This window comes from Falco naumanni, chromosome 6 (genome assembly GCF_017639655.2).
Source record: "Falco naumanni isolate bFalNau1 chromosome 6, bFalNau1.pat, whole genome shotgun sequence".
NCBI lineage: Eukaryota > Metazoa > Chordata > Aves > Falconiformes > Falconidae > Falco > Falco naumanni.
Genome location: NC_054059.1, coordinates 38324545 through 38335304, shown reverse-complemented (window position 1 = coordinate 38335304; position 10760 = coordinate 38324545). Strand labels below are relative to the sequence as shown.

The window sequence follows — 10760 nt, the reverse complement described above, 5'->3', positions numbered from 1 at the left end:
TTCTGGATATAGAAAAAAAAGCCAGCATGATTTCCCCCCCCCCCCCCCCCCCTTTTATGTAAGATGAACTATGTTTGTTTGTTTTTTCCTTGTTCTCTCTACACTTCCAAAAGGAAGTAAACTTTAGGATGATATTACAAGAAGTTGAGGTTTTGTTCCCCCCCCCTCCAAGTTCTCCAAGGGCTCTCAGATGGGTGTTCAACACCTCCCGTAGTCTGGGACCCAAGTAATAGGATCTCTTCCGTCCTTGGAACTGTAAAGCTCTAATATGGCACAATTACAGATGTAGGGCAAAAGTGTAACTGACCTTCGCCTGTAAAACCAGAACTGCTGGTACTTATACAGGAGCTATACTGCTGGATAAAAACAATAATTTAATTGCTTAATGTAGACAAGGCCCCTGAGGAATCTCCTTCTTCAAATAACCTAGCCAATCAAAACTTCATCAGCAAAACCCACTCATCTGAACTCCCTCAGCAACGACGAACTTGAAATACTGCCAGGTACACTAAAGGTACACTGAAAAGAAACAGTACTTGTTAACCATCTGAAGAAACCAAAAAAGACATGCACTCGGACAAGCAAGTTGAAGTACGGGTTGTTCGAGGACTAAGTTCCAGAGGATGCCTGTTGCAAAACAAATACAGCCGCTGAAGTATCAGGATGCACTACTTCACAGGTTGTAAAGGAGCCCAAGCCCCAGAGCTGTCCTGGATCCCAGAGCCTATACAATGGTCGATGCCTCTTACAGGCAACCGACACATTTGGTGAGAAACCACACGTAAAACCTATTAGAACACATCCGATGCTTTAACTCCATCTCAGGTTCATCTAAAGGTGCGGAAATTTCTGTCAATACAGTCTTTTTAGTCAATTCCTTTCAAGCAGTCCTCCAAAACCACTCCACAAACGTTATGGAGCACGGCCGCGCCCGGGGAAGCGGCGGCGCGTTACTCCCCGGCTGGGCAGGCGAGGCCGAGGCCCAGCGCGGCGGGGTGAGGGGCCGCCGGCCGCGGGTGGCACCGCTCCGCTCCGCAGCGGCCGTGACCTGCCCCCGCCGGCCGTGCGCCTGACCCCTGCCCGCGGGAGGGACGGCTGGGAAGCGGGGAGGCTCCCGCCGCCCGCCACGGCGCGGAGAGGCCACGGCGGGGCCGCCACAGCCGCCGCCCGCAGGGTCTTTGTTCCCGCGGCCGCGGCTGCCCGGGCCTTTTGTTGCTGCGAGCGCCCGGCCGCGGGCCCCGGCGCGGCAGGCAGCGATCCCGGGGCCGCTCCCGCGGCCGCCGAGAGGCCTCCTGCCGGCAGCCCCTCCCCGTGCCTGTCCCCCGCCGATCCAACGGCCGCCGCCTGTCCCCTGTCGCCGCCCCTCCCCCAGCCCGTTCACCGCGCGGAGGCACCCGCCGCACCTGGCCGCGCCCCGCCCCGCCCCGGCCCCGGTCCTGGCCCCGCGCCGGGGGGAGCGGGGGGGGAGCGGGGGGGGAGGGGGCGCCCTCCTGAGGCGCGCGGCCGACGGCGGCGGGAGGTGACGGGCGGCGGGGAGCGCGCGCACGCGCGCGCACGCCCCGGGAGGAGGAGGGGGAGAGGAGAAGGAGGGCGGGCGGGCGGACGGGGGCGCGCACGGGACGGTGTGTGAGGGAGCGAGCGAGGGGAGGGCGATACCGGGGCGGAGAAAGGCGGCAGCGGCGGCTTCGCTCGGCTCAGGGCAGGCGAGCGGGGACAGACGCTGCCGAGCCGGGAGACACAGCGGCCGCTGCCGCCGGCTCGGGGCATCCTTCCTGCTGCTCCCCGCCCCCTCCCCGCCCTTCCCCCTTTCTCTTTCTCTCCTTCCCCGCTGTCCTCCGGGGCCGATCGCTATCGGCGGCGCGATCCCGGGGCGTTTCCGCGGCGCCCGTGCCGGCAGCGGCCGAGGGGAGAGCCGGCCCCTCCCCTCCCCTCCCCGGCCGGGACCGAGAGACCCCCCGCTCCGTCCCCGCCTCCGCCCCTTGCCGGGGCTCGGCGGACAGGGCCCGGCCCCAGCTTGGCTCCCCGGCGGCGGGCTCGGCGAGGATGTCGGGCGGCGGCGGCAGCCGGGAGGAGGAGCGGCGCAAACTCGCCGACATCATCAACCACTGGAACGCGAACCGGCTGGACCTGTTCGAGATCAGCGACCCCACCGAGGTGAGCGACCCCGCCGCGGCCCCCCCCGGCCGGCCGGCCCGCACCGCCACCCTCTCCGGGCCGCCCGGGAGGTGAGACACGGCGCCCGGGCCAGGCCGCGCCCGCCTCCGGCCCGCGGTCAGCCTGGCCCCCCGCGCCGCCTGCCCCCCGCCGCGGCCGGGGGTCGGGCACAGGCCTCCCCCCGGTCTCCGTTAACGTGCGGCCCGCCCCGGCCGGGCAGGAGGCTCCGCTCCCAGGCGGGGAGGGTCGGGGGGCGAGCGCCGGGCCCCTGGCCGTGCCCGGAGCTGCGCGGGCGCAGGCAGGTTGCAGCGGCCGGGGAGAGAAAGGGAGCGCAGGGCCGGAGCCCGCCCCGCCGCCCTCCCCTCCCGCTGGCACATGTCGGCCCGACCCTGCGGGACAGGCGGCTCCGGGGCAGGAAACCCTCGGGGCGCTGGAGGTGGCGAAAGGGGGCGGGCAAGGGCGGTAATGCAGGAGCTGCCCCCCTCCTCCCGACCCCGAGGCGGGTTACCTCGGTGGGCTTTTTTTTGTCTGCCTGCGACTTAAGCGGAGCCGAAAGGCGGCTGGTGGCAGAGGAGGGCTGAGCAGTCTGGTGGTGGTGGTGGGCTTTAGTTGTTGCTGCTTTTTTTTGTTTCTTTAAATACTCGGCTTTGTGCAGAAGGCGCCTCTTGGAAAGCAACCTGCTCTACTCCAGCGGCTCTCCGGGCCGCTGGTGCAATCCCCGGGGTGGCTCTCCCAGGGCGTGACGGACGGAGCGCTTCGGCTCCCCGTCTCCGAAGGCTGCCAGCCCTCTGTGTAAAGTAAATATCAAGAGCAGGTTCGTAGTCCCGAGTTCACGTGTTGTACTGGAAAAACACAGTGGGTAATTTCTTCCTAATGAAATGGGTGTTTCTGATGGCTGAGGGAGGCTGGCTTTTGCTCTTTTTATAAAAAGCAATGGCCAAACCACACCCTACCGCTACCCCTTGTCATGTTCCCTTTGGCTGGTTCGTGCTGTGGGTCTGGTTTGAAAGCGGCGGCGGGGGAGGGCTGGGCAGGCAGGTTACAGCCCTGTTTGTGTGTGACAGCGCTCCCTGCTCGGAGGGTGGAGGCTGGTCATGTGCGTGTTCCTGGGGAAAAGGAGGAAATTCACACTTGCTCTTGGCCTGGCCCTGGTCCTGGTTGTTTATTAACAGAAGCCTCTCAGAAATCACGTTGGCTTGGGCTTTGGAGCTTGCTCCCGCTTCTGCGCCCAGGTGCTGGCTGCTGGTGTAGCCACGAAAAAGTCTTGAAAGCGATTGTAAGGTTGTTAAGGCTCTGAGAGCTCGAAAAGAATTGCTTCGGGTGTTTTCAGTTCTGCTCATTGCAAGCTATTTCTTGAATGCCGAGATGAGAGTTTTCTGTGACTATTTCCTACATCTGGCAATATTTATCATGATTAAAGCTCCTTGCTTATATTGCATAGGTTTTAACAGTATCACTGTTGGCTGACAGTGGCTTGTTCAAAAAAGTGGGCTGATACTAGTGTGAAGGAGCCTTCGTGATTGCATCTGAGAACATAGCACAGTCTTTCTGGAACTGCAGGTAGACTGCTAACTGTCTGTGGCTTATTTTTTGTCTGATTAATACCTTTGTCCATTCCCAACATGTTCTGACTCCAACCTATTTTCTTTGTGTTTATGTCAAATTGTGCTTCTGTAGTTTGGTTAGTAAGTAGTTTAAGAAATCTTAGCATTTTTTAGGTCAGCTGTACATGTTTATTATAATTAAATAGACTTTGCACAAAAAGCTACCAGCTTCATTATAGTTATTATGAAAAGAAATAGAATTTTACTTGCATTAGTTCCACACCTCTGCAGTTAAGCCTCTGAACCTGTATAGGAGGATACTTCCTGCTGTCAATGATGTTTATTTCAGTTGAACTACTGATAGTAAAAATTAAGTGCATGCATATCTGTTTAAATGTCTGAGCTTTTTAGACTCCTGGTTCTAAAAATGTTTAATAAGAGTGCAGGTGCATTTACAACAAACTGGCAGTAGGTAACAGTTTTATTGAGAAATTATATTTTCCTTCTGGGTAATTACAAATACAAATGTTTGCGTTTTTTTCACTATTAACACTGAGCTGACAAAAAATGGGCAATATTTTCAACCCAGTTGATGGTGCGATTCACATGTGTACTATTTATCAGCTTGAATGAAAGCCCTTTTACTAAACTGCTTGGGAGCTGACAATCCTCTGTTGTTTTCCCTGCTTTTCCAGTCTCAGCTTGACCGTAAGGCATGTCTTGCTTATTGTAGGGGCTGCAGCGTGCGTGGCATCTGTGAAGATGCAGTAACCTGGATATGACTTTTGGTTGGGTATATCTGAGCTGGGTCACGTGGATCATTTTAAACTGTTCAGACGTGGTCATTGGCCTGCGATGTTAACTTTGCAACTGGCACGTGCCTGTACTGCAAACTGTCGCCCGGGAGCTTCTGGCTGTATATATCATGTTCAGAATATCAAGACTTGATGCCTTATAGTGATTCTCGAGGCATTTCTTCAGTGTAAACAATCTGGTTTAAGTGACTTGTCTGTTAGATTTCCTGTATAGCAAGAGTAGGATTTTCCAGAGGAGCTAATCACTTCCTTAATAATAGGGTTTCAGGGAGATTCTTCAGAAAAGGAAAGGAAAAGTGAAATCTAATGTAAATTGACTATAGAGTTCTGGCCGTATAGCTTAAGCAGTGACAGTGAAATGCACCTTGGTGTTAGTTTCAAAAGTGTAATCCTTTAGTGAGGCGCGGCTGCTCTAAATCTATTGGGTCCTCATCACTTGAATCTCCATTCAGTGGTGGAGACTTGGTTTTGAATGTATAGAGTAGTATTTTGAAAGTAGTTTAAATGTGTGGGGTTTTTTCAGAGAAGTGCTTCATGAAATGAATCAGTTTGAATTCCTGTTAATATTTTATTGTGTAGATACATCCTAAGGGATTAGAGATCCATTTGTCTACTTGGTGCTTTTGAGAGTTATGCACAAATTATTTTTTAAAGCCTGTAAGATTTTGAAAAGCAAGAGCCTTGGGTAGGATATATTGTTGAGTTCTGTTAGTAACTTTTTCTTAACTTGTGTGTTAGGAAGTTACTCAGGTCATTCAGTGCTACATTTGCCCAGCAAAATGGGGATAAAGGGAACTTTCTGTTCTATGCTTGAAGTTGAGTATTCCTCCATCTGTATCCCATGTGAAGAAGACTTCTTAGGAGTGAGGGTTTCGTATCTTCACATGCTTTCACTGAAGTTACTTGTGGATTGAGAGCAAGGTGGTAGTTTTAACTTCATTAGGTATTTACCTATTCTAACACTAGTTGCTGTTCTGAGAAATCTGTTGATGATTTGCATTATATTAATTCTGATTTTTTTATTATTATTATTCTTCAAAAAGTAGCTGGGAGAAGCTCTGTGGCTTCAGAAGCTTATAAATGAACAAAACTAAAACCTCTGTTCTTAAAGTTCTAGCAGCCAATATTATGTATTCTCAAATGTTGTCAGGAATGATGCTAGGTACAAAACTTTCCTAAATAAGTATGTAATACTGATATTAATTCAAACTTGATTAAGCTTTACTGTCACTACTTTAAATGATGAGGCAGCTACTTGCTCCTGCAAGTATAAAAAAGATATAGCAGGTTTTGGGGAAATGTGAAGTGAATCATGCTTTTGTTTGTAGATAGATCAACACTCAGAGTAAAAATGAAACAGTGTATTAACACTTTGCTTTAAATCTGCTTCCCCTTTCTGTTCATTGTATTAAACAAATGCGTGGATGTTTTTACCATTTGGCTTGCCTGTGGTTTTTTTTCTTCACCCCACCTGGCCCCAAGGATAGAAGCACAGTAAAAAGACCCAGATCTTTTGCAGTAGGAAATAAGTTGATATTTTGATCTTGATTGACATCTTGGGTGATTATAGTACCCAAAGTTTACAAAAAGGAGAAAGTTTGAAGTAATGATTGGGTAACAAGTGCACAGTTATTCAGAGGCTTGTAGATAAAACCTTATTTTGCATTTATAGACTTTTTTTTTCTTCAATTAAAGTGCTTATTGGAATTAAGTGACTGAGTATATAAAATAACTGCATATGGATATTTTGGGGGAGAGCAAGGAAAACAAAGGCACTGTAGACTAGTCTGTTTATTGAATAGAATAAATCCTCCTGAAAGCATTTAAGGCTTGGTTTAAGATGCCATTTGTGAACTAGGTGTTACAATTATTGTTGAACTTGATGACAAAATAAGGTTTTATCTTTAGCGTATGCTTGGAGAACTGTATATGAGAGGAAGAACACTGGTTTTTCTGAACATGGTTTGTGGATAAGGAATGTAAATTGCATTTAATTTTTTGAGATGGACACTTTAGAACAGGTGGGTTTTCTTTGGTAATTTCCCATGGGTTCAGGGATTGTTGTTGGAAACACTGATCTGTTGTTGGAGAAAGCTGTTCTAAACTGACCTCATACTTGCATATTAGCAAAAGTAGAAAGGTCTAATCAAAAAGCTTAGAGAAGTAAAATGCTTTGTGTTGAAGTGACTCCTAATGAAGTATTTTTAAATGGTCATAATTAAAAAAAAAAAAAAGTAGTATTTGGAAGGTCTTTATGGCTATTTGATGATTATTTCTTTTTTTTGATCTGAAGTAACTTGTGTAACACTTAGCAACAAGATACTACGATAAACTCTTCAGAATGAGGTGGAGTTTTTTTGTTCAGAGTGTTCTTGGTTTTGTTGGGTTTTTTACATTGGCTTCCCCCTTGTTTTCGTGTTACATACATTTGGTCCGGTCAGCATGTTTTAAATTCTTTTATTTGGCTTTGAATACAAATAGGCAATCTATTCACAGAAAATCATGCACAGTACATTGGATGACAGGATATTTTAGGGTTGATGCAATTTTTGTCTTTGTTCTTTGGGTTCAGATCTGATTGTGGTTCACTAAGTGGTGTTATATAGGTTTGTGGTCTTTTCGAAGTAGTTATGCAAGCTTGTTGTTTAAATCTAGTTAAAGCAATAAAAAATTGGAATCTTCTCGGTTTTACCCCCCTGCAGATTTCTGTATGCATGGCTGCTCACCTGTAGACTTCTAAAAATCTGGCTCTGAGACTTTTAAAAGGACTCGTGTTTTAACATTGGGATTACCAGTGATTGTACCTATCGCATTGTGCATGATACTGGTTGTAGAAGTGCAAGCAGGAGGTAGGGAAACTTAATGTAAATGGTAGAAATGCTTGTGCCTTCTCCACACGTTGAATTCCACAGCTTCAGTAGTTTTAACTGGTGCAACTCTGCAGACTGTATTGATCTTGATAAGCTGATAATATATTTGAAAATACTGTCATTTTAAGTTTTCCAAACCTATGATATGGAAAATAAGTTCTTTTTGCAACAAATATTTAAGCTAATACCCAGTCTGGAAAGGTGGCTTGGAATCTTAAGGACTGGTGCCTGTGCTTAGTGAGCAAACTATTCAATAATGACTACCACTAAACAGACACAGTTCAAGGGGAGGTAAAAACACTGCAGCATTAAGTAGAGGTGAGCAATTTCTAATGGCAGCTTACTGAGTCTGAGTTCCAGTTCTGCATTGAAATGGCTGGAGAAAAGAAGTCGGGAAGGGAGAAGTCCCCTCATTAGCATCAAAAGGACCATTTATATCAAAAGGACCAGTTTTCTTTTAACTGCATAAAAGTGAATAATCTGTCTTTACAAATGAAATGTAATCATTACTATCTAAAGTACGATAAGTTGTTTGAATTAAGATCTTGACTGCAAACTACAGAAAACATAATATAATGAAAGTATTTCTAGGAAGAAGCTTGATGCTGTGCTTTTAATATTCTTTGTTAATTCTAAGTTATTTCTTTAGTTAGTGGCTAATTAGGTCCATACAGTTCAGTCATACTGGCTTTAAGAATTCCCTCCTGATGTGTGAATCTGTTCCCTGGCTAAAATGCTATTGACAAACAGCATTTTTCAGTTGAAAAAACCCCTAGTCTTCTGGACATGGTAGGGATTTACTTTGTTTGCACGTGTGTGTGTGTGTGGGGGGGGGTCTGACAAAACTTTTCCTTTCAGAAAGGTTAAAATAAAATGAACGGAACGTAATTTTTGTGGAAAACCTTGCTTTATAATTCATAAAATCTTGCTTTTGACCATACATGCTTTTATCATCTAAACAGGGTAAGGAAAACTAAAACTTAGCTGGAAGTTGTTAAAAAAGTTGAAGTGAACTGGTGTTTGTGGTAAGGATGTAGATCGTAAGAAACCACTCTGAATTTAGCTTTCTGTCAGTGTTTGTTTGAAAAGTTGCTTTGTTACAAATGAAGGATAATAGGTAGTGGCTATGCAAAATTCAGTGTGTTACATAAAGAATAACTTCTGGTTTTGACCAGTGGTTCTGATGAAGGTGAAATTGAAAATCATGGTGTAAAGTAATAAACTTAGTGTTATGATAAACCCAAGTAAAGTCAAATTTAGCAGATATTCCAGGTTTTGCTCTGTCTTTTCAAAATGAACTTCTCACTAATGGAGGCCTCTTCTGAAGTGTATTTGAGTAAAGCACTACTTTGGTAATTCTTGATTTTTTTGAGAGATTTTTGGCTAGGAAAAATATTTACCTATAAAACATATATTGAGTGCTCATTTCAGTGAATAGAGATGTATGGGATTTTGCTTTTAGCTTCTGAAAAGGCTAGAGCCTGTTAATTTCTGCAGTTAAAGTTGTTACGTGGATTTTGGAGATTTTTTTCTCCTCACAACATAATTTTTACCTCCAAAAAATCAGCTGCTGGCTTTAAATGCAACAACATTGTAGGATAGTTTTTTCTTAACTGGATATAAACCCCAACATATGAACGATTTCAGTACTGTTAAGCAATGTATTTGCATTAATTATGTTTGTTAAGTAGCTGAGATGAAGGTAGGAGGGCAGCATGTTGCATTAAGTATAGCTCATAGCAGAGTTAAGAATTGCCACATAAACAACTGTCTCCTATCTAGTTTGTTAACTTCAAGATCCAAAATGGTAAATAAGGTTGAACACACATCCTCCTGTAATTTTTTTTAGGTTTTGTAAAAATATAGCACAATACATTTCTCATTCTGGAAGGAATCAAGATCTTTGAAAATGCTCAAGGACCATTGGGTTTTATAATTTTTTAGGTTTCCTTTACTGTCTTGTCTCTCTACCTTCTTCCATGCTCCTGTGTTGTTGTTTTCAAAGAAGGAAATGTAAACTTTGCTGATTTGTATCAAGATGATCCTTTAATTTTTATTATTTGCTAAGCAATTAAGAATGGGAAATTGAAGGTAAATTTACAGTAACAACACTAATTTTTAGCATTTTCATTCAGTTCAGTGGCCTTTGTAAAGGAAATATTCCTATCTTTTCTTTCCTGAGTTGTTGCTCAGTGTTTTCTGTAATCAAGGTGTGTATCACAGTGAGGTTTTTTTTGGTCTTGCTTTATCTTTATGACTGAGGGGTCAGAAATGCTCTTTAGCTAACTTTTTTTCTTTTTCAGCAAATGTTATCAGGTTAAACCAAATTAGCTATTAGATAGTTCTGGATGCATGCATGACGTAGGTCATAATTCTAGTTAAATGCTCTGCAGAGATTCTCCTCACCCCTATCTTTAATTGCAGGTAAAAATTACTTCTTTTCTGTAACTGTCTCTGTCTAGAAACTTAATAAACCAAGATGAAAACAGGAGACAAGAGAAAACTCTTGTAGTAGAAGTTCAGGTCTAGCAGTAAGATTCATTCACTTCATCTTCCTGGACTATATCATCCCTTGTGAGCTTCAGCATAATGAACAAATATATGAGATTCTAACATAACTTTTTGCGGGAGAGTTGGGGTGGGGGTGGAGGATAAATTTTCCATGCGATTGGTTGCACTCGATAACCAAACTGCAATTTTCTGCCTTTCATTGCTGTCTAGTTTGGTTCTGTAGTAAAACTACAAAAAAATCTGCTCTGACATGAAGTCCAATGTTCATCACTTCTTTTTTTCCAATACTTGCCTCTTTTGCTGATATCTTCTTATTCTTAGGTGACTTAGGTTTAGATATGTATAACTTGGTAAAACCATTTTCTGTAATACTTCAGGACTTTGATCATCTACTTCTGTTACAGGCTTTAGCCTCAAGGTTATCAGCTGATTAGTATTACCGTATGTTATATTTCATTAGGTATTATAGAGCTGTGTTCTTTCTTTGTGTGCTCACCTGTAAGTTGAACGCTTTGCTCAACTACTCTTCAGATCATCTTCTAGCCCAGATATTCTTACCAGGGAGTCATTCCTCTGATATTACCTTCATTTTTGTCTCCTTACAAAGCAGCCATCTGTCTAGATACTGCGTTCTTCATTTTTCTCCACACGGAGCATGACAGGGTTGTTAATTGCCCTGGTCTGTCTTGGACAATTTTGCTATAGATCACTAATTACTTCTGGAAATGTCTTTAGAGTCTGAATCCTGAAAGAACTGGAAAAAAAGTCCTAGGGCTAGGGTGGTCATCTAGAACAGGGGTCCTCACACTTTTTAACCAGGGGGCCGGTGCGCGGATGAAGTAGCAGGAGGCCATCTGCGGCTGCTT

The 10760-nt window shown here is 45.3% G+C and overlaps 1 protein-coding gene across 22 annotated transcripts in view; it reads left to right on the top strand.

Moving 5' to 3' along the window:
• The first annotated feature begins 1606 nt into the window (after positions 1 to 1606).
• Positions 1607 to 10760, top strand: part of AFDN (afadin, adherens junction formation factor) — a 131385-nt gene continuing 122231 nt past the window's right edge. For 16 of the 22 annotated variants that reach the window (XM_040597358.1, XM_040597351.1, XM_040597344.1 and 13 more), the window contains exon 1: positions 1608 to 2154. In XM_040597358.1, the coding sequence (XP_040453292.1) occupies positions 2044 to 2154 (111 nt within the window). In that variant the 5' untranslated portion in view covers positions 1608 to 2043. Of the gene's footprint in view, positions 2155 to 10760 lie in introns of all 22 variants that reach the window. The other 6 variants (XR_005828364.1, XM_040597337.1, XM_040597341.1 and 3 more) reach the window with 1 other exon arrangement.